At 41.0% G+C, this 23,599-nt stretch overlaps 1 protein-coding gene and 3 non-coding genes across 5 annotated transcripts in view; 3 read left to right on the top strand and 1 right to left on the bottom strand.

Annotated features, from left to right (window-relative positions):
- LOC122771961 (nuclear receptor ROR-alpha A-like) overlaps nt 1-23,599 on the bottom strand; it is a 46,774-nt gene that overhangs the window by 14,791 nt on the left and 8,384 nt on the right. The window contains exon 1 of one of the 2 annotated variants that reach the window (XM_044029559.1): nt 1,957-1,979. The exons of the other annotated variant lie outside the window; for it this stretch is intronic. Within the exon in view, the coding sequence (XP_043885494.1) occupies nt 1,957-1,963 (7 nt within the window). The 5' untranslated portion in view covers nt 1,964-1,979. Of the gene's footprint in view, nt 1-1,956; nt 1,980-23,599 lie in introns of those variants that run through there. 2 annotated transcript variants of the gene reach the window in all.
- Nucleotides 6,742-6,814, top strand: trnav-uac. The gene has a single exon. It is a non-coding gene; the product is annotated as a tRNA-Val (tRNA).
- On the top strand, nt 10,920-10,992 carry trnav-uac. The gene has a single exon. It is a non-coding gene; the product is annotated as a tRNA-Val (tRNA).
- On the top strand, nt 14,678-14,750 carry trnav-uac. The gene has a single exon. It is a non-coding gene; the product is annotated as a tRNA-Val (tRNA).

Below are 23,599 nucleotides of genomic sequence, written 5' to 3'. Positions count from 1 at the left end.
TCCCAACAACAAACAGACCTATAACTCCAGTATTGCGCCCATTTTTTAAAGTGTAAATGTGATATGTTCACATCTGACTGAAATAGGACATGTCCTCAGGCTTTACTACGAGGGTTAGTGTAAAGTGGCGATGACATGGTAGTTTCAGTAGGGACGGAAACAGAGAAATTGTTTCAGAATAAATGACTGGTTTTGCATCTGACATTTTCACATATTTCTGATGATTTCTCATTCAAGAAAGTGTGAAATTATATCTGTTTCTGTCAACATTGGTTGTTTTAGTTGCAACCCAGGGATCCAAACTAGGAAATAAACAAAATATGTCACACTCACATAGGGCATATTATTTTCCTAATCAATGAATCTGTCAATTATGTCTTCAATGAATCCTTTGGGCCATAAAATGTCATAAAATGTAGAAACATTTTGAATTGATATTTTCCAAATCTCAAAATGATGATGTCAAATGTCTTATTTTGTCGACAAACCAAGATGATTCAGTTCATATTCAATAAATATCGATGTATTGTATTATCTAGGATGCTACATCAGCTGGTTTCTGTGACGGCCCAACACTGGTCAACATAACCTTGGAGAGCAGGTGATCAAATCACTTCTGTCATGCCAACCAACATTGGTTTGGCATGTTTAATTGTCAGGAGTCACTTTTGAAGCGTGATGATCTGTAAAAAGTCAGTGAAAAGATGCAAATTATTCCATCCCTGGAAACGCAAATGCACGCTAAAGAGTTACTTTTCCCAGACGGCGACGGCTTTTTAAATTGCAGTAACCCTGCAATGTAACGTAAGTTCATTTAAAAAAAATCATTCTTGAAAAGTTGAAAAATGCTAAACTGAGTGCCAACATGTCACAGCAAAACAAACACTGTTGTAATCACAAACACACCGTGGCATGAAAACATACAATTTACATTCTCTACTTTCATTCTGGGTTCGTAAAACAGAGGTTTCTCCTTCTGGCGGACTCTTTGAGCTACTCTCTGATGCTACCGTACTCGCTTAGTGCCTTAATACAAAAGTCATCAACTTGTAATTATGACATGGAATGTCGTGTGAATGGACGGTAAGAACTAAAGATGGGAAATGAGTAAGAAAGAGGCAGAAACCAAACACTATAGATGCCAACTGCAAACAGGGGTTCAGTGATTATGACTGGTCTTCAAATGCAACAGGCAGAACATATTGTGAGGTCACGCTCTGCTCAAGACATCACAACACAAGGTCATTTTTGTTTCCCAACAAGTGCTGCATACAAGACCTTTAGGAGATATTTACAGCTCATTATCCCACAAACCACATGTCAATTTATCCAACTCTGCTTGAGGTATTTCAGTCTAAATCACGCTGTATGCACAGTACGGTGCATTTGCAAGGGCAGTTCTCTACATGATATTTAGAGGATGATAGAGAGAGAGAGAGTCGTGTGTCTCCAGTCTCTACAGTCAACAATCTGAGAAAATATGTGCTCAACTTAAACACTGAAACCAGCTTCATTGCCACGCACAGTTACAGCACAGCGCCTGATGAGAGCAAATGAGCCGGAGGGACGAAGAAAAAGCGAGCGAGCAAACATCAACGCAGAGGAGGAGCGCATCCTCCCAGACAACAAAACATCTTTGATTGAGCTCACAGCTCACAGAGACAACTTCAGTCTGTGTGTAAGTACAAGTGCGTGGGAATAAATAAATAAAGACACACTTAAATAATCAATAAAGCACAACTATTCCTCTTAGGACAGTGACTTCAATTCATTTGCACAGCCTAAACAAAAAGTTATCCCTTAACTTAACCACAAACACTTAATACCTAACCCTAACCTAACCACATTACACATTAGAGCCCTAAACTCAGTCAGACAAAGTCAGTGTTTATGCAGGAAAGAGGTCCTAAAGAGGTCACAAAGACGACACACACACACACAGACACACACACTTACCTTTCATGGTGGAAATGACAAAATACATGTTTGTGTGCAGTCAGTGACAGCGGCTCCTCTGTGTGTGTGTGTGTGTGTGTTCAGCAGCAGCAGCGCCCTCTCTGCTCTGACATCCTGAGCTGTTGTCTCTGCTGCACAGCATGAGAATCAACGTGACTGTGACATCATCACTATGAACCGCCCCCCTCCCTAGCCCCCTCCCCCCGATGGACAAGTCTCTCAGCCAATGAGAGGAAGCAGCTCTGAAAACTCATTAGATTCTATGAACTGTAATTGCAGTGATATTGTAATACTTGTTGAAATCCTCTTATAACGACTCAACATCACTTTGCCTTAGACTTTGAACATTTTAAAGAGAAAAACAACCGTCTTAAGTAAGACTATCATTTATTATGGAGCGTATGTTGAGATAGACCGCCTCTTCATTCCTTCACATGAATTATAAATAGTTTTAGTCACAGTTTTCCTCACTTTTTAATGACTATTGTGATAGTGGAAATTCACCAGAGGCAACTTGTGAGTGCTTTTCATTCATCCCGTCCCTGATGCTGACTAAAAGACAGCAATGTCTACAGCTCTAAAGCCCTGGAGGGACTGTGAATGAAAATGTATTTGCAGAAGAAACATGACCTTTGTGACGTCGACCGCTGCTGCTGCTCAGAACCCTTTTAAGTTCAATAAAACACCAAGTGAGAAGAAGAAGAAGGAGAAGAAGAAGAGGGAATATGACGGCGGTCTTGAGATTCCGAGGGCAGACCAGCTACCAAAACAGAACTGTGACATGACTCTGGAGGAAAATGGAAATAATATCCGCAGAGGAAACAGAATACTTTGTATCAACTCTGGTTTTGTGAGCTGCACTTTAGACACTTTAGAGTTGTGCAGGTTATCTAGCACCATCTAGATGTTCTGAAACCAGAAGAAACCGGCAGATACCTACACCAAACACCCGCTGTCAATCACTCTGTAGCTATTCTATGTCAATTTTTATGGTCTGTCTATGGGACATTCATTTAAAAGACATCGTGCTGTACTGAAGCTTGATCTGAAACTCAGGACTGAGACTATAAATCCTCAGGAAAATGTTTACTGACGTAAGAAATCAATAGAGAATTAGGCTCATTTTCATGTGTTTTCAGAGATGAACTCTGGACACATTCCAGAAGAATGGATCTGGACATTATCCACACATGAAGAACACAGCAGGAGATTTTCTGGGTTCACAGTAGCATTCGAACATGTCCTGAACATTAAAACCAGAGAGATTCACAGAGAGAAGTTCCTCAAAATGTGTGTTTTGAAATACAGTCTCTTACAGTACAGTACGTACAGTTCAATACTTATTTAAAGGAGGTTGTTTAATGATTGTTAAATCCTAGAAAAGAAGTGAAACACTTTGCCTTGTTTAAAACTACAGATTTATCCAGGTTTGTCTGAATAAACCTAAATCACACAACACAGATCTATATACGTTCTATTCAGGTAGTAACATGACACCTTTTGCTTGTTTATAATCAAATGAAAGAGGAAGTTTAAACCGGCAGCTTCTGTGTTTTGTGGAATCATTAATTTGTGACCAAAAGCCCGACTTCTTGTGGACATGGTAGCACTGATGTGTAAGAAATAAGCTCATAAAGTGGTCTGTTTTTTGCACGCCGTCTAAAATGTCAACATCACGACAAACACACCAAAACAAAGTAGCAAACCACATGGCGTGCGTTCAGCCGCCCCTCGCTGCAGTCTGCTCGAAACTTCAAAGAAACTAAGAGGATGTGAGTAGAGAGAGAGAGAGCACAGAAGCGAGTGTACAACGAGAGAAAACAAACCACAAAGAGTCACCAGAGAAGAAAGTAACACAGGACGATACAGCTGTCTCAGCACAAGTGCACGGCTGCAGAACTCTTCAAACGCTGTGTGCTGCTGACCAGGGGATCATCTCTAACATGAGTCTGAACCACAGCCGTGCACCGGCGCCAAAGACACCGCACCGCAAAGACCTCAGCAGCTACAGGCCGGTGACGCCGACATCCCACCTGATGAAGACCCTGAGGCAACTCATCCCTGCTGCTGCTACAAGCTCTGCTCTCACTCGACCACATCAATGCATGCTATTTGGTCACAAAATGAAAATCTATCTCCTGTTTTTATGACCATCTCTTATCTTATTTTAACTGTGTGTTTGTTTTTACGACTTTCTGTATGTTTTTGGTGAGTTTCCTGGTGGACAATTAAGTTCTATACTATTCTATTCTATTCTACTGCTTGTTTAGTTGACATTATAATACTATAAGAACATCATAACTAAGTCAGAACTTAATGCAACTGATATATATCTCCTATACCTCACCGCCCCCACCTCGCGTCCATTTTTTCTTCCCCAACCGGCCGAGGCAGACGGCCGCACATCTTTGTGTGTGTGATTCTTCCAGATATTTCTTTCTGGTTTCTTCTCTCCACTCACATGAAGTGCTTACTCACTGTGTTGGGTTTCCTCTTCCCTCTATATAATATTGTAGGGTTTCTGCCTTCCTATGTAAAGTGCTTTAAAATAATGTATGTTGTAATTTGGCGCTAAACAAATACAATGTGATTTGAGTTTCATAAAATCCTATAATGAATTATGCCATTATCAAAGTACTTTTACTGAATCTAGATACGAATCGACTCATTTCCCCCAGAAGGGAGAGACGCACACCCTGAAATGGATTTAGTATGTAGTATAATAATGTTGTTTTTGTGCAGAACCTGAAGCTAAAAAGGTGATTTTCTAACATTAACTGAATCAACCGGAGTGCAACTTGAGCTAACAGGACACTTCACCCCTCAACCTCCCAAACAGCTTCATAAAATAAATCCCAGCTGAGCCGTGGAACATCAGTGAAAACAATTAAGCTTTGTGAAGCAGTGGCGATGAGTAAACATCAAGCCATTCATGCTTCAGGCGAGAACGACTCCTGCCAGCAGAAAGTGGAAACCGAGCAGCAGCCGCGGCTTCATTCTTCCTCTAAATTGGCAGAAAAGGGGGATGATTTACGCCTCGGGAGGCTTGACGTCTGGGGGTGGCCGTCAGACGCCGTCTATAGATTCCAAGCAGCGTGTTCTGAGTGGATTGGAAAATGCCTCCACAGCTCCCAGAGGATCTGTGTTTCTCCCTCTGATCATGTGACTGCAGGAGGATCTCACATTCATTATCTGTCCCTATCAGCTCTAATGAGGGAGAGTGGAGTGTGGCAGCGGTTCCCCCGTCACGCATTCATTCTTGTCTACACTGCACACTCTCAGCCCCAATATGTTTCACAGTAAAAACTGGCTCCAGTGTATGTGTGTGTGTGTGTGTGTGTGTGGGGGGGAGAAACCTTCAGTGCACCACAGAGACCCGAGTCTGCAACAACAACAACAACGACCACTAACCAACTGAACGTGTCCGAGTCTTAACACAGACACAGAGGGCTAAGGTGAAGGTGCTCAGCAGTTTCGCTGTTGCTTTGAGCCACAAGTTAAAGATATCATCAGGGTAAAGTAATATGCCACATAAAGTCACATTCATAAAATTCCAAGACCTTGGCAACAACTATGATGTCATCAAGGTCTTGAAGGAAAGGATCTTTATTGTCATTATACAACAAAATGTCAGATGGTCAGATGGAGGGTTGATCAGAGATGCTGCAACAAGGGACTAGCCTGACCAACGTAACTAATGTTTAACATTCTAACATGTTTTCATGGTGGGAGGAAACTGGAGAGCCCAGGGGAAACCCACACAGAAAGGTCCCAGACCAGGAATGGATTTAGTGTGGATTTAGCCAGTGACGCTCTACTTATGGCGTGCTAGTGGTGACTCCGCCCACGTTCAGTAGGTTTTTGTAGCGGAAAACCAACATAAACCATGCCGCGCTGTGGCGAGGCGACAAGCAGAACCACCGGCAGTCATGAAGTACTGATGCAGGTGTGCCAACTCACAGAGTTAAATAAGAAGGTTTTACTGATTGATGAAACTAGAATCAGTTTGTACAACTCGACCCTGAAATGGTCACAATTAGAGCTGCAAACTAACGATTATTTTCACTAATTAATTAATTAATTTTAATTTCAACAGATAATCACTGGTTCCCAAACCTAAAAATGATGTCCTAAAATGTTGTGTTTTGTCCACAAACTAAATATATTATGTTCACTGTCATAGAGAAGAAAAATCTCACATTTTTATTTTAATAAAAAAAAGTAGCAATCATTTATAAACAAAACCTTTTGTTACGCAAAAAAACCAAGCCTTTCCTGTAGGTTAAATGACATTTTTCAGATATCAGAAACAACACCATCAAGCAGTTGAATAGTGTAGAGGTCGTCATGCCGCTTCACACCCACAGAAGGTCCTCGGTTTAATCTCAGGTGATTATTACTTCAGTATATTAAAAGAGCCGTAATCTGCTTTTGTTCTCCAACTCAACTGCAGCACCTACAACTAAGCCGCAGCGTCTTTAAATAGGCTCCCGCCGTTCGTCAATGCTTGAGCCTAAAAGACACACAGAGCAATAAACTAGCCCAACTCAAAGAGACAAGCCTTCTGTTTTCTGTGTCTGAAACTCACCCACACTGCGGTGAGTTTGTCACGCTGTCCTTGACACACAAATGTCACCATTGTTAGAGTTTGTTTTCCCGGTTCACAGACACATGTCACGCAGCGTAACATATTTGTCCCAAGCCGAGTCCTGACAGGTTAAAACAAATATCCAGGGCGCGAGTCCATGTAGGTCATGCTCAGAATCTCAAAGTATAGAGCCCTGTGGTTTCATGGTGTAGTGGTAATCACGTCTGCTTTACACGCAGAAGGTCCTGGGTTCAAGCCCCAGTGGAACCAAAGTAAATTATCTTTGATAGTTTACCTATTAAAGAGTCACATAGGCTTTATATATACAATACCTCGATCAGATTAAACTAGGCCATCCGTGGTATCGCTGAGAACACCTATGAAATGTACGCAGGCAAGCGTGGGGCCTGCAAAAAACAAATGATCCACTTGATTTCATTGATCATCAAAGGCTGACCTGGAAAAATGTATTTAATGTGGCTGCAAAAACCCTCCTCAGCGGATTCCAGGTCCAGCAGGCGTCGTCGTTTATCTGCGCTGACCTTTGCCTCTGAAAATGAATCCTGCCTGCGCACAAACACACAAGTACATGCTTTGGAGTTGGTAGATTCTAAAAACAGGTGGCGCCATCTTCCAGAATTTTACAGGGCTTTATCATGGAATCTAGGCCAGATTAGAATATTCATTAGCGCTGCCCTTTTCAACCTCAGGCTGAAGGAGGATGGGAGGCGGCTGCTGCTGCTGCTGCTGCTGCTGCAACACAATATCTAAGGCTGAAAATGAGGTGAATCATCAGCGCGATGTTTCACCTCATTCAAATCAAATCAAGTCAAATTTGATTTGTACAGCCACAAATTGCTACACATGTTTTCTCAAGGCGCTTAGAAGATGGAGAAAGATGCACCTGAATCCAATGTTGATATAGAGCCTTAAAACAACAAAAGCTCTCTCACATCACTGTCTTCCCTGATTGTGTCTCACCTAAGTACAGTGCACTATGCCCTAAACGTTTGCACAAAGTTGCACCGGATAAGGTGCAGTGTCAGCATCAAGACTACTGGAATAAAGAGTTCTGACTGAGAAGAACAAAATGTCTGTCATTTCTGTTTCTGTTTAAGAGGCTGTTTCTGGACATGGTGTGGACACAGCTGTATCCGTAGCAACAGTGATTTATTGACCACTATCGGGACCAAAAAAAGAGAATTTTCAACAAATACATTGTTCAGAAACAAACGACGGACTCAATCTGTGAGATTATCCAGTGGTTCAAACTACTTTGTGAGCAACAGTTGCTGCTGTCTTCTCCTCTCCTTCAGTCTGCCTCTGCTCTGCTCCTCTGTCTCAGACACACTGACCCAGAACCTGCAGCTCTGCTGACGAGAGGCCTCATTGGTCTCATGTCACACGCACGTGTACCCGATCCTGACTCCTCTCAAAATCTAACATGGAGCATGCATGGAGGACACGTAAGGTCGGCTCGGTCACAGATGTAAGGGATGTACGCGAATGACCACATTTAGTCTGTGCAAGGCGTTGTTGAGATAAGTGGACGACGACATTTACACTACATGGACTCACGAATGTGGAAAATATGAATCAGAACAGATCTGTTTCTATGAATAGTTCTTGCATAAGGGCCATTGTGCTGTGATTTTATTTTTAACCCTTTAACACTCAAATTTGTTTTACTTATTTTTACCATAAAAGGGCCTGAAAATATTCTGTGAGTGAGTGCTTTTACCCATTTTTCCAGAATAACTTTCAATATCTGGCAGTTACTTACAATTTACTGCATGTTAAAATACTGTTTTTAAATAAAAACACCAGTTGTACATGAACAACCAGATTTTGCGTGTTCAATTTGAAATTTGAACAGTATCAAACGAAATTTAAAATAAAAATGTTTGAGTTTTCTGTCTCTATGTCCACAAACAGGCCAAAAATATGGAAGTAATCTACAGCGCGAGTGAAAGTACCGTAATAAGTTAGAAACTGAATTACTCTATAATAAAAGTAACTCATTACCAGGGAAAGTAACTATTTGCGTTACTGTTAAAAGAAAAAGTAGTAAGAAAAAGTAAGAAAAGTAAACAGTTACACCATATAAAGTGCATTTAACTTTAGCAAATTAAATCAAACTCTCTAAACCTGAGACAACAAAAGTAAACTTTTAAACCACAAAAAAGTGTGTTTAGCTCTGTAGTCTTATTCTTAATTAAATAAATCAAACTCTCAATAATCGGTGTTTTTGGCAACTAACTGTAGATAGTTACGCACCGCATTTTACATCCAGTAACGTTGTAATGACGGGGAAAGTAATTAGTTAGATTACCCCGTTACTGAAAAAAAAAACGCCGCTACCTAACGCCGTTCTTTTAAACGGCGTTATTCCAAACTACTGCACACCAAAGCCAACAGGCTCGGTAACACTCGGTAACTGAATGATAAAAAGACCAGTGTGTAGGATTTAGTGGCATCTACAGGTGAAAATGCATATTGCAACCAACTGCTTTTAATTTAGCAAACAAAAATGGCAGTAGAGCTTAGTACTTGGGTAACAAAAACTTAACCGTTCCTCATTTTCAGGTGATAAAAAAAATCAATGAAATCCCATTATAAATATCGTATTCCATGGCCTGGGTTTTGCTGCTAATCTAGCAGTGGAAATAGCCCATGAAACAATGACAGCTATAGACTCTATGCTGCTATCACAATAATACAAACAAAATCACATCTATACCAGCAGTTGAGGAGAAAAAAAGCCTGATTGGAGGATCCCAAATAAATGCACCTCCTCGGTTCCGACAGAAGGAGGTGTGTGTTACGTTGACGCTTCGCTTGGTAACACAGAGACGCAGACTTTGACAGGTGTATGCCACTATCTGACAGTCGAAAGAGTTTCATCTTACAGGCAGCGGCAGGTACTCCCTCCTGCTGCTGCCTCACAGTCTCCGACGTCTGTTTCAAGACTCCGAAGAGCACGGAACTCAGAGGGCTGACAAAAGAGACAGAGGGAATCTGCCTCCGTCTCCCTGCAAGCCTCAGCTGAGATTACAGCTCCTGCATCTTATAATTGTTCAGAGTCAGCGGCTCCTCGCAGCAATTATAGTGTATTAGCAGCCGCCGCCAAAGTCATCTCACCGCCGCTCATCGGGGAGCTCGACACAAAAAGAAAAGAAACGCTGCATCTAATAAGCTGAGGGTTTAAGACGGTGGAGATAAGGGGAGATTAAAGGATTAATGGCAAAGAAACGTGAGTGAACTTTCAGTGGCATGTTTTTAAGTGGCAAGAAGACACGGGCAACACGGGCGCTGCCGCCAACGCTCCGGACATCGGCAATTCAAATAAGACAGGAAGAGGAAAATAAAGGAGTTCCTGTTGATTACGGCCCACTGATAAAACCACAAACTTTTACTTTTTCTACAGCTAAAACAGAGAAAATGACAAATATACTCAGTAATAATAAAGTGGATGTTGTTACAGGGCGAGCAGCTGTTTCTTCCCTAGTATCCACCCATCATCACGACACCCACTGGTTTGTGAACTCCCCATTTTGAGGTTAGTATTTTTTGCTTGTGCTATCCTGGGCTTTTTTTTTTTGTTTTTTTTTTTGAAACCAGATGTAAAAAATTAGGGTTTATATTTGGCAGCGGGACGTACGCCTCTGTGTGTGTGTGTGTGTGTTCACCGTGGTGAAGGAACAATGTTTTTTTTTTAATAGCGTCTGAACAACAATGGAGATATAATAACACACACACACACACAATTGCCTCCCATTATTATTAAATATAATAGATGGTCTGAGTGGGACTTCATGCTGAGAGAAATCATGCTGCTCAGCCTTCTGTGCCAACACACACACACACACACACACACACACACACAATCCCCTCCTTGCCCTCAGGGCCCCCATATGGACCCGACGGATGAGCCCATTCAAAGCTGCTTGCACAGACAGGAGGAGACAGATCTGCTCATGTAGATACAGTACGGTACATATTTAATATATGAACGACTCAGTGAAATAATTGGAGAAGTGTAAAGGACCGACTAAAGCCTCATTAAAACTCCAGAGCAGGATACTTTTAAATGTGTCGAGAACAAATCGCTCAACACTTTCCCTCGTCCTTTAGTCACATGTTTTGTTGGTCAGAGCAAAACATTTAGTCAGCGTTGCTTTCTTCACCTCTGTATCTTGGTACGGAGCGTTGTTCCGTACAAATCCAGCATTGGACTAAGTTTATCTTTTAGTTTATTGGAAGCAGTTTTCAAAAACAATAGGTCCAGCTGATTTGGCTGCTGCTGCTTTATCATAAAGTTTTTATGCCTCCTCAAAAAATGATTATGAAGTCATAATGCGAAACAGTTTCTAGAGGTTTCATGGTGTAGTGGTCATCACGTCTGCTTTACACGCAGAAGGTCCTGGGTTCAATCCCCAGTGGAACCACCTCGGCAATACTTATGTGGATTTCCTGGTCTACAACAACATTAGATGAAATTATCTTATCGCATTAGGTAAATTAAGAGAGATCTCTCAAGACACCGCGTCGCTAGCCCAAGACTTCCATGTTCTCCTTCTTCTTCTTCTTTTTTGTCGAATATTGTTTATATTCAGACAAGCAAAACGAAATGCAAGAATTAAGCTGCAGTTAAGAGACGATATAAAGACATAAACCACACAACCCACCCTCCTCATCACGCACAGTGCGTTATCAATGGATAACGTGAAGAAGCCGGATATTGATGCCAGAAAAAAAGCCCTAGCTGACTATGGACCATAACCAGGAAATGTTCATCATCACCCTGATTCCCTGAAAACAACAAACAGTTAAAACACATTTATATGTACTTCTTCAAACACATAAAAGGTAATGTCATTTTGCTTCAGAACTGTGCGCTCACGTGAAATTGTGGTTGGAAGAAAAGTACAACGGCAAAACCCTAGATTGAGAGAAACGGGCGATGTCGCAGTGACACTGGTAAGAGTGTGGGGGTTGAATATACCGGGAAAACTACAAAGCAGTCGAAGAATGATGGAGGAAAGCTTTCACCTCACAGAGCAAGTCATGTTCCTGCCATGTTTCCCATGCACCCTCTTTCTCTAACCCCTTCTGTAAATATCCAACCGCTCCAACAAGGGTTTTGCAAATGATTCAAGTGAAACTCAAGAGAAGAACAGCATTCCTGCAGGTTTTCATTCACTCTAGCATGTTTTCCTCTTCTTCTTCCTCAGATTTCTTCATGTGGGGGTGTGTTGTGTGCAGTAGAGTCAGCTTAAACTGACACTTGACCTCTTCTTCTTCTTCTTCCACCTTTACTCATCTCCAGGTACTGTGCCTTTGAGCAACACGCGGACACCTGGACGACGCCACCATCTTTATACAGCGCGTGAATGTGACCCAGCTCTCAGGCCCGTTTAAAAGCACACTGTACTGTCTGTTCTGTCTGCGTCCTAAAATAAATCCGTGTGTGAGTGAGCAGATGTGACAGCCAGTCATCCATCGTTGCCGGCGCAGCCGACTCTCACCTGAGCAGCAGCGGCGGAGGATGAATAAATCACAGCTGTGTCTCCAGACACGGGAGCTAAAAACAGGACAGCAGAGGCAGGCGGAGAGAGGCCGACTCCTCCTCCCTGAGGACGTTCCTGAGATTTCTAAAATATCCCAGCTGCCCCGAAAGGGCCGCGGGCACCAGCACTCCCAGGTAAATAGAGAGGAAATAGAGATCCCAAGTTTTCACCACGGCTGCAACAAATGACTCAAAGTGAGAGCAAACGCGGGGAAATAAGTTTGTCTCGCTTCATCACTTTGCCTTGAAGGTTCGTTCCAACGAGGTTGTTCCCCTCAAATGTTCGTCATGACCTTTTCTCTGACCTCAGTCAGTTATAAGCACTTGGTGAACACAACTGTGGTTTAAGGCAGCACATTAAAACTAGGGCCAACCCACTTGTCAGTTATCCACCGCAAAACACAGGAAATCTCCACTCCACTTACTTAAGCACCCCCCGGGCAGTTTTACTTATTATTGGCTGTCTGAAGAAGGGCCTGGGCATGAAACGATATGTGGTCAGAAATAAAACAGTTTTCTTTTGGAGCAGTAACTAGTTTGTTTTCATCATCACTCTGCACCCAGTATTTCATTTGGTATGTGCATGCTTTTGGACTCTTATTAGACAATATTGGCTATCATTGCAATAAATACGATTAAACAAAACAAAAAGGTGTTTGAAAAACAGGTCACAGACCCAATGGAGACAGAACTAGAAATAAAAAATGAAAAAAGTGTTATTTAGTTTTGGCAAGGATTCTATTTCAAGCAGAAAAATACACTTGGTAGCTTCTGACTATTACTGGCTTTCGGTTTGGGGTTGGGAATGGGGGTTCGGACAGGTTTGATGAAGGAACCCCTGTTAAACACGTCTGCCCCTGGTCCACATTCAGTCTTATATAGTGACCAACTACAGAAAAACTATCATCTTATTATATTTACTTAGCTTTTTTTAAAAAGGGGAAATTAAGTTATTTGTTAATTTGTTGAGGGCTAATCCATTTTTGGTGCAAAAGTATTTGTGTAAAGAGTAGAAGAATCAAATACTCGCACATGGGGAATAAAACATGCATTGATGATTCTGTTACAGTCTCACCCTCTTCTTGTTGTTTTTCCCTCATTAATTACACCACTGCATTGTTTCCCCTGCTGAATTCGCCGTGAACACGGGACGGAACACAGATTGATGCTTTTGCCCTAAAAAGCAGTCATTTTTAGCCAATGGTGAGATGGTATATGGTGGAGAGGGATGGTGTGTGTGTGTGTGTGGGGGGGGTTGTCATTAATATCTCCACGGGCATTGGGCTGCATCCAGTGCAGAAGCTCCAGCACATCTTTATCTTCATTGACCGAGCCACGGCACTCCAGGCCAGGTGAGAATCCATCATGGCTATTATTACCTGAGGCTCTGCACTGCATCCATCACACATGTGCACACACTCACACACACGTAATATGTTCTGTCTTTGTCTTTTCGCACAGCTCTGTTGCTCTCTGAACACACACACACACACACAGCTTCTAATTCCATAAGCTTCATTTCCACATCTCTGAATCCGCATGCAAGATTATCATCATTTTAAGATACAACCAATCAGATTTTTATACTGCAGGGATTATAGTGACTGTAAACTCAGATTTTTTTCAAATAATCATTAAACAAACAAGCAGTGAGTTCATAATCACGTCTGCTTTAGAACGCCCTGGGTTCAATCCCCAGTCAAACGATAACACACAAAATGCTGTTGCTCTCCACTCTCCACAAACAAAACAAACTCCCATGAGGCTTTGAGGCAATAGAATAGGTTAGTGATCAGAGTCCACAAGTAAGACCTGGTCTTGATACAGTAGATGACACCCAGTGGACATATTGGGAAGTAAAGATGCCAAGTGAACACAGCCCAGCGAGCGCAAGAGTGAGGTTTAAAAAGTAGGGAAGAGTGTAAGGAAAAACGTACATCAACTATCGACCAAAGCACTCACGATATATCGGATATCGACAAAAAGTCCATTATCGTGCATCCATATTAAAAACACAGTCAATAAACATCAGATGTCATACGTGTGTGTGTGTGGTACAGCAACGCAACATTCAACAAACGTTAATAGCAGCAGGCCTTCTTTCAGCTGCTACACTACTCTAAAGTATACCTCATCCCTACGTGCCAAAAGCCTGTTAAATCCCTGGTTTCACAGAGTGAAAGTGGTCCAATGACAGGTTTTTATCAGCTCCAGTTCCACGACTAACACACACATTTCTTCCTCATTTGCTCTGTTTTTGCCAGCGATGCACCATTTCCAGCTCAACGCCATTACACACATAATTCCCCTCGTGTTAAAACCACAAAACCCCATCAATCATAATCATCTTAACAATCGATTTAAAGAGAGACTGAATCAAAAGATGCTAAACAGTAACCAAAGCAACATTATCACTGAGGGCTGTGAGACTCATTTAGTTTCTGCCGCGTCTGTGACATCACATAAAAAGTTTAAGTGAGTTTAAAAATCATATGTATATGTAGTATGCCTCACAATTTCAGTGTGGAGGAGACTGAGTGAATTGTTTTCTTGAGACAATAACCGGTTTCATAGTGAAGTGGTTATCACGTCTGCTTTACACGCAGAAGGTCCTGGGTTCAATCCCCAGTGAAACCTAACTGATTTGTAGCTGAAAGGTCCTAAAAAATGTTATTTGTCCATAGTTATCCTGTGATTGCTATGCTCAGGCAAGACCCTGAACCCAGACTGGTCCTGATGCTGCAAAATTGGTGAGTGAACAAATTAACTGACAAAAATTCACCCCCTCTCCCCCAGTTCAAAGTTGAAAAGGAGCCTCATTTCCTGTTTCTTCCATTCAAACTGTTGTCGACGTCTCAGCCTCATCCTCGGTTTTTGTCTCATGGAAACAAGTCGACGCGGCAGAGCTGCCCTGTCTACGGTTTCATTAAGATTTCATCAGCCTGATATCAAAGAGCAACAGTACAAACAAAGCTCCATCAGCAGCGTTTGGTACCGTTAGAGGAAAAATCAAAGGCAAAAACATTTTTTAGTTCAACAGCAGCCAATAATAAAGAAAATAAATAAATAAATGAATCGATAAATCCAGTGAGACAAATCAAACGCAGCTAAATCGCACCAGAGGCAACGGAGTGTGCAGCCAAAGAACAACCCCATCTTTGGCTCCCACACAACTGAACTGTTTCTCGATGACATCGAGTAAGGCGTGTGTTTTCTAGAACAAATTCATGTTTATTTTTTTGTGTCTACATACGTCATAGTGTTGGGGGGAGCTTAGGGCAGAAAAGAATGTGATGATGACCGTTTCCAGGACGTGGTTCGGTTCAGACACACCGAAGGTTTAACCCTCTTATGACCGTCATGATAATCTGGATTTATTTTGATTTTATGGCTGTAGAATTGTAAAAAACAAATGTTCCCCTTTCCCCAGGAGAACGTTCACTTTTAATATCTGAAATGTCTTCAAAATACCATCAATCTATGCCGTCTGCTTTTGTTCTACGCAATCACTAACCACTTCACCTCACGTACTACTTATTGGTGATAAGTTAAAAAAAAAAAAAAAAAACATATCAGAGAAAAATGTTCCTTATGTTTCCATCCTGTTCCCGTCACGTCAGAATTATTGAATTTATTTCTGTTCATATTCAACAGACAATACGAAAACAAAAACAAAAAATAATGCAGGTAAAAATATTTTTATAGTAATCAAAAAAGGGAGTCGGCTAAAGCTAAAGCTTATTAACACCTAAAAAACAAATGAACAAATAAAACACATTCTGAATGTCTCTACAATAAGAAGCCAGAAGTGTAATGTATTCTGTGCGCGAAAAAGATGACGAAGAGGTGACGAGAGAGAGTCTCCTCGTCCATCTGCTCCCAGCAGACTGAGCAGGTGAGAGGTGACAACTCCGCCCACCTCGCTGCCATGAGGCGATGAATAAAATCGTCGCTTGGCTTACACAACCTCGTCACAACCTTTCAATTCTGTCATCGTCTATCATCGACTCTGAACGCGTTTGAATGCAAGATGTCGCCTCGTGACATCGACGACATTCACAGCGGACACGGAGGCGGAGAAATGTAAAAGTTTCATGTTTGGAAACAATGAACAAACACGCGTTAGTTTGAAGGAGGCCTCAGTAAAACAATGAAAACAAATGCAACTTTGGGATGAAATCAAAGATTATGGATTTTTAGCAACTTAAATTCAAGATTCAAGATGTGTTTATTGGTCACACAAGATTGTACAAGGTGCATTTTGGTGAAATTAAAATTGCTCTACGCTCCTATTGGGCTAAAACAAGATGTATTTTAATTTAAATAAAGATAGAAAGAAAGGTAAATAAAATAAAATGTGAAGTATATAGTAGATAAAAAGAAAAAATAAGAATAAAAGAATAAAACTGTACACAAGAATACAAACTTGAAGTGTTAAGCAAATTATCCAGAATTGTCAAAATGAATGAATGACCTGACATGGCCGTTATGTTTTAAAAACAAAGCACCAGCCTGGCAGTGTTTCCACTGACTGTGGCAGCTGCCGTTGTCTTATTTGATCGGCAGCCGTTTTATAATGATGCTGAACGCGTTTCCTTCTTTTTGTTCTTGCTTTGATGCTTTATGTCAAGTTGAAGTCGTACTTTAAATGATTCCAAAGTCAAAACAGAGACCCACAGTGAGGCCTATCTCTGTCTCTAATGTCACAAATCTGGGGAGCAGCCATTAAACCACAGGGCTAAACAGAGCCCTTAGATTTTTAAAGGAAAGACTCAAGATCTTTGTCGGCTTTTAATTGAATTTCTATTAATATTATATATTATATTTCAGACTCCTTTACTCTTGGAGTTGGGTTTTATTTAATTTATGTATTTATTCATTATATTTTTAATTCTATTATGATGTTTAATGTCTGTTTTTTTTTTTGTAAAACTGTTGAACTGAGACACGCTCGTCAACATTTTCACCACCAGGCTAAGCGGCTCCTTTCGTGTGACCTTAGTGTGCGCAGAGGTCAACTGAACAAAGACGGTGACGTAAATTATGAATTTATTCAGTAAACAAAAAACAAAAAAAAAACAGCGTGTGGAGTGGTGACGTAACCCAGGAGGTTGTTACGCAACATGTTGTCAGTGTCTGTTCAGACACCAGCTGGACATGTGTTTTACAGTGTTTTTACAGTGTTTTAGAAGGGGTTTCTCTTTAGGAGCACAGGTGGAGGAATCTTTCTACGCCAAGACTGAAGTGTCTCATGTGTGAGAGAGAGAGCTCAGCAGAGGGAGCGTTCATTTTAGGCAAAAGGGGGAAGAGATTTGGAGGAGAAAAAAAAAGGTGTCAATTTAATTTGTTCCAGCTCGGGTTCAGGGAGAGGGGAAGCTCCTTAGTTAGGATGCAAGGCAGCAGTGGTGGGGAGTAATTAAGTGAATTTGTACAATTTTAAGGATTTCTCTTAAGTGTTAGCATCACACCCAATCAAAAACCCTCCATCCCTTAATTGAAAGCAGTAGCAGATTTGCTGTTCGTGCATTTCAGTAACAGTTTAGAAAAAAGGTAAGGCAATTGGAAAAACTAGCGGTTTCTTCAAGTCAATGTCAATGCTTGAAAAAAAAGAGGAAAATATTTCCAGGAGTGGAAAACAGACTCCAGCGAGCAGGTAAAACTAACGCCGAAGACTTCATTTAACTCCGCCGACCTCAATCTTCTCCATCACCTCCTAATCGGACAGAAAATAATTCAAGACTTAATAAAAACTCGTCTGGCGACAGTGTGGAGGTGACACACGGAATATTAACATGGAAGAGCACGTCAGCCCCACTTTTACAAAACATCTCATTTTTAAATTAAATATAATCCAGACCCCCAAAAGTGTGATGACACACTTTGTTTTTTTTCTGTCAAATTTGGTCTAATTACAGTTTCCATAACTAATCGTATAGAATCGTTTTTCAAGGAGTGGTGTGAAGGATGAGCGGTAATGAATGAATTTATAATTTAAATTAAAACGAAGCCTCCTACTCACACATGTGGCTGAGCGATAACACCTTCTTTGGACTGGTGTGTGTGTGTGTGTGTGTGTGTGTGACATCAGCAGTAATGTTCCCGCTTCAGGATAAATGATCAAGCTCTGGTATTTGACCGCTGACAGGCTGCTGTTTGTCAAACCTGGAAATGATGACGTTCTCAAATGTCTTGTTTTGTCCAAAAACCAAAATGATTCAGTTTTAATGATTTCTTTCTTATACGGAGCAAAGAAACAAAGAAAATATTCACATTTGAGAATCTTGTAATAATCATGAAAAACAGCTTTAATCCGATTCATCAATTATCAAAATAGTTGACAATTAATTTAGTAATTGCGTAATTGTTTAGTGTAGTGTACTTTTACTCAACAAAAAGCTAAAGAAATACCTGTGTACACCCAACACTGAAGAGAACTACCATGGAATTGAAGCTTAAGTCATTTAATCACGTTAGGACGGATTTAAGGATTTCTTAGATTTGTTTGTCCCACTTGATTTAGATTTTAAAATATCACATCTCCAACAACTGGAAAAGTGTCGCCACCTTCCCTCACAAAGGTTGCACAAAAGAAAAAAATAAATTAAGTTCAAAATATTGTGGTTGTCATGTATCTTACAGATTCTCCTCCTCCCATGAGCAAAATGTTCTTTGTCTGTCCGTTCCCAAACATTATCGCCGTCACTACCCTAGATACCTCTGTGTAACATCATCCTTCCTCTATTTTATTGTGCTTGGAACGTACAAACACTGGAGGTAAGTCCTCTCATTACCATGACATACAGTAGAGGGGTGTAATTCTGCACCGTCGCACAGAGACGCTCTTTGAAACTTTCTGCCATTTTTTAAAAGCCCATTCATTGATTTCCAAACCGATCAGACTCATCGCTCTATACTGATCCCACAATCTTCCAGTGGTACTGCACCGTTTCATCCATCATCATAAGCTCTGCTACGACACACACAATAACATGCAAAATGAAAGCACAGTTCAGGCATTCAGGGCCCCCTGAGCCCTTGGGCACCTGGGCCCAGAGTAGGCCCCGTTTACTAATCCATCCTTGCCAACTGGTCGGAAGTGAAACTGAAGAAAAAAATCCAACCTAAAATAAAAGCCACCAGGAAACTCCATCACTGACATTAAAGCTACAACGACTTGATACTGCTTTGAAAAATATCATGGGTCAGCTGGGATAAAGTGGTAGAAGATGGAGGCTACATTTTCTTTCCATGTTTACTGAAGTTTTATCGCCTATACTTACACTAAGGGGGAAAACATGACTAAGTATTCTTTTTCCACACTTTGGCAACTGGTAGGGCCTCCAGAGTCCCAAATATAAGTATTAAAATGGTTAAAAAGTTGATTTTGCATAATATGTCCCCTTTAAAAGCATGTCACAGTGACCTTTGACCACCCAGAGGATAAACACTTTTTCTGGATTATCTCTAGTTCTTCTTCTGATAACATATTCACACAGCAAAGCAAAATTTTGTGAAGTCACAGTGACTTTGATCTTTGAACCGCCAAATTCTGCTCGGTTTATCTCAACATTCGTACCAGATTTGAAAGAGCTTCCTTGAGGTATCTGTGAGATATAGTGTTCAGGGAGTTTCTGAGTTCTAAGTACACTTATTAAACAAACACAAGCGCTAATGCATACTCAATGCTGACTATGTGTCGGCACCTCTTAAAGCCACACTTCAACACATTCACATTATACAGATGTATAGCCTAATGAATGCAGAATATCGCACATGTAAACTGGCACTTGAGGACAAAACTCCCTGTTGTCCTTTTAAAGAAGCTTCACAGCTTGTCTTCACTTTCACTGCCATCAATCACTGTCTCCGCAGTCAGGGTTTTCTTTCTAAATATCTCAAAATGAGTCAATATTCAGAGAAACTGCTGAGCCCTGAGGGCGACCAAGTAAGAGGAACAAAGGAGGGGGGGAAGAGAGCGAGAGAGAGAGAACTTCACTTTAACTTTGGTTCACTTTGCCCAAAGTTACTGACGATAAATGTGCCATCAAATGTTGATACATCACTACGTTATAAAACAGAAAGACACGATAACCTCCTTCAGAAAAATTGTTATACACACGGAGCAGTGTGTGTGTGTGTGTGTGTGTGTGTGCGCGTGTGCGTGGTCAGTCTAAGAATACCAGCTCAGAACGAACCCACCACTGTAAAAGATGGAAGAACCAGCTCATCAATCATCAGCAGCTCAAACACTGTCCCACTTTCAGGTTGAGGAGATGTGTGGCTCCTCCTCGTCCTCCTTCATGGAGACGCTCTGAGAGAAACACTGATCAAGGTGAGTGCACCTGGGTGAAGTCGCTGCCGAGGATGTGACAAGCAGGACTGTGGAAAAAGCACCTGGACTACACATTCTGCGTCTGCAACAATCTTTTTTTTTTATCTCATTTGTTGAAATTCTATTCACATCCTGACAGCCATCAACAAAACATCACCTATCATTTCATTGAGGCCTATACCTGTCTGTCACTAACCAACCCTCATGTAGCCTCCTACTGCTAGCTTTACTATCCATCCATCCTTCATCTACTGCTTTATCCTCCACATGAGGGTCACAGGTCACTGGAGTCAATCCCAGCTGACATGGGGCAAAAAGCCAAGGGGATTTCAGTGGAGGTGGGAAACCCATTTTATGATTGGTTTAAAATCATGTCTGAGCTTGTTCCATTCCATTTTATTACCTAAATCTATTGTCCTTTCTCTGTGTGATTGGTTCACAGCAGTGCTGACAGTGGCATTACATTCTTTTTGTGTTTGATTGCTCTAATTATGCAAATAAAAAAAATAAATACACACTTGTTAAATCAAATTCCAAAATTCGTTCGGTTCTAAATCTTGCATTAGAATATGGATTCATTAGTATTTGTGGTGTCCTGTGGTGATGTTTCATCACATCTATACTTTATTACAGCAAATATTGAACTGAATACATACATATATATGTATATATCCTTCAAATCAATCCACAAATCAGTCAGACAAACTGCAATTACGACTTCCCAAAATTGTTCCGCCTGCGACTCAAGCACCAGCAGCAAATCCAAGTGTGAAGCAAATGTTTTGCCAGAAGTAAATAAAGAAAAAGTCGATTCAAAGACGGGAGTGTGAATTTATATCATCACTCACTGGGGAACACGAAGCATGTGAACTTATCATCATGTGCTTCACACAACTGACCTGAAACATGAGATGTTGCCGTGAGATTCTGCAGCCAAACTGTTCACCTCACTTCTGGTCTATTTCCTGTCACTCAGTTAATAGAATGATGTCCTTTTTCTTGGTTTTCTTGTAATCTCTCCCTCTCGAAGCTCAGAGAGCAAACAGGAGGCTGCTCTCTGTGATGACCGCTGCGCCACCTGCAGGCGCCTTCTCAACTCCTATACACACATTGACATGTACTTTGATTTGACAAAACCACATTTTTGATGTTTCCACTCCATCATTTCCAGTTCTTACTAATTCTGATTAAGAGTCCATTTTGTACAAAGGGGTCAAATAGTTTGGTTACAACAAGACATCAAACACTGTGCAGCGCTCGGCGCCCCACATTCACGACACTTTGTCTTTTCACTTTACAACTCGTGACAGTTTACCACGGTCGTTTTTCATTTTGAGTTTGCAACACGCTACACGCTACAGACTACAGCTCATGACAAAACACAGGAGCCGTTACGTGGATGCGTGATGGCGACAAGACAGGTCCTGACAGATAAATAAATATAAAAAAAACCAACATTCTGGCAAGTCGCAATGACCTTAAAGAGTTTGTTTGCAAAAATAAATACAATAAGTTTTAATAAATGATTAGTGGAACCACAATCAGTTTTTGCACATTGGCACATGGGGAGAGGTACTAAATTAATTATCAAAAACTTTATCACTGTTTTTGTTTCCCGGCCCTTCTGCTAAACACAGAGAAATTAAATCATTCATACAGAGTGTGTGCGTGCAGCAGAAACAGAGATGATAACAGTTTGCCTCTTTGAGCTCTATGCTCTTTTTTTTTTATTACAGATGATGAACCTAAGGATGAGCCAGACTAATTTTGTATATCACACTCTCTCTCTCTCTCTCTCTCTCTCACACACACACACACACACACACACACACACACTATGTTTTCATCTCAGAGAGAAAAACAAACATCTTTGCATCATGTGTGACTCCCGAGTGGATTCACATGAAGGAAAATAATCAGAAGCACTTCTTTCATTTTTCTTTGGTTTCAGAGTCCTCAGGGACACACACACACACACACACACACACACACACATATCTGACGGTGGGTCTCTACTGCACCCATTAAAAAAATATTCAGCCTACTCTTTGACATATAAGATTTACGCATTTTTACAACATGCAAAATTCCCATTAAATGTACAATATTATTATTAACAATAATAATAAATTGATCTCCACGAAAACATTCAGCATTTCAAGATATCAGGGAACAAATGTTATCTCTGTAAATATACAGTATGGTAGATTAGTCATGTGATGCGTGTTGTTATGAAGCCTCTGTTTTGGTAGCCAGTCTGCCTGTCACATTAGAATAGTGGCTGAACTGCATAATGAGTCCTCTACATAATGTGATGCATTTAATGTTTACCTTATTCATGAGTTCAAGTGCAAGTGCATCTGAACACTCCCCAATCATATTCACAATCAAGTCAACTTTTTTCTGAAAGCACCAAGTTCAGGATGTCCTGTTTACTGTGCACGACTCGTGCCATAATTACGAGTTCCATTTCAACACGGCAGCAATAGACAGTGAGTAGCACTCAGCGGAAGCAAGAGCGTAGTTTAAAGCAAACAGCTGAAGGTGACTTTCTGGCTTTGCTTCCAGAGAAAATCGCTCTCCTGGACTTGTAAATTAGTTTTCCAGAGAAAAAGACAAAGTGTGAACTTCTTTCCTTAGGGATAGGAGCAGCTTATTGTGTTAGAACTGCTAACATACCATTATATATATATATATATATATATATATCATTTTTAAACAGACCTGGCCCAGAAGGCAACAACACAACATGGCCACAGGTTACAACAACACAAACTAATAACTATCACACATAAGATGATCTAGCAAAGAATTTAGTTTTCCTCTCGCTCCCTCAAAATGGACTTGGACTCCCCCACAGAGATCCGTTCCGACAATTTCAGATCAGTCTGTAAGTTATTCCATATTGAAGGAGCAGCATATTTAAAAGCCTTTTTTCCCCTCCCAAGTTCTGCTCTCACTCTCGGGAACGCCATCTTCAGAACAGAATGAGAGCGAAGGGCATATTGATTTTGGTTTCTACACGTGTAGGTAGACAGATAGAGATGAACTAGGCTAAAAATAGTTGGGTTTTATTTACACAAAGATCAACTAATGCCAGAGCCTGCGTACATACAGGGATGGCCAGTTAGCAGTGGCATACAGAATACAATGA

The sequence above is a fragment of the Solea senegalensis genome, linkage group LG7 (genome assembly GCF_019176455.1).
Source record: "Solea senegalensis isolate Sse05_10M linkage group LG7, IFAPA_SoseM_1, whole genome shotgun sequence".
NCBI lineage: Eukaryota > Metazoa > Chordata > Actinopteri > Pleuronectiformes > Soleidae > Solea > Solea senegalensis.
The sequence above is the reverse complement of the archived record's forward strand: the minus strand, read 5'-3'. Positions and strand labels throughout refer to the sequence as shown.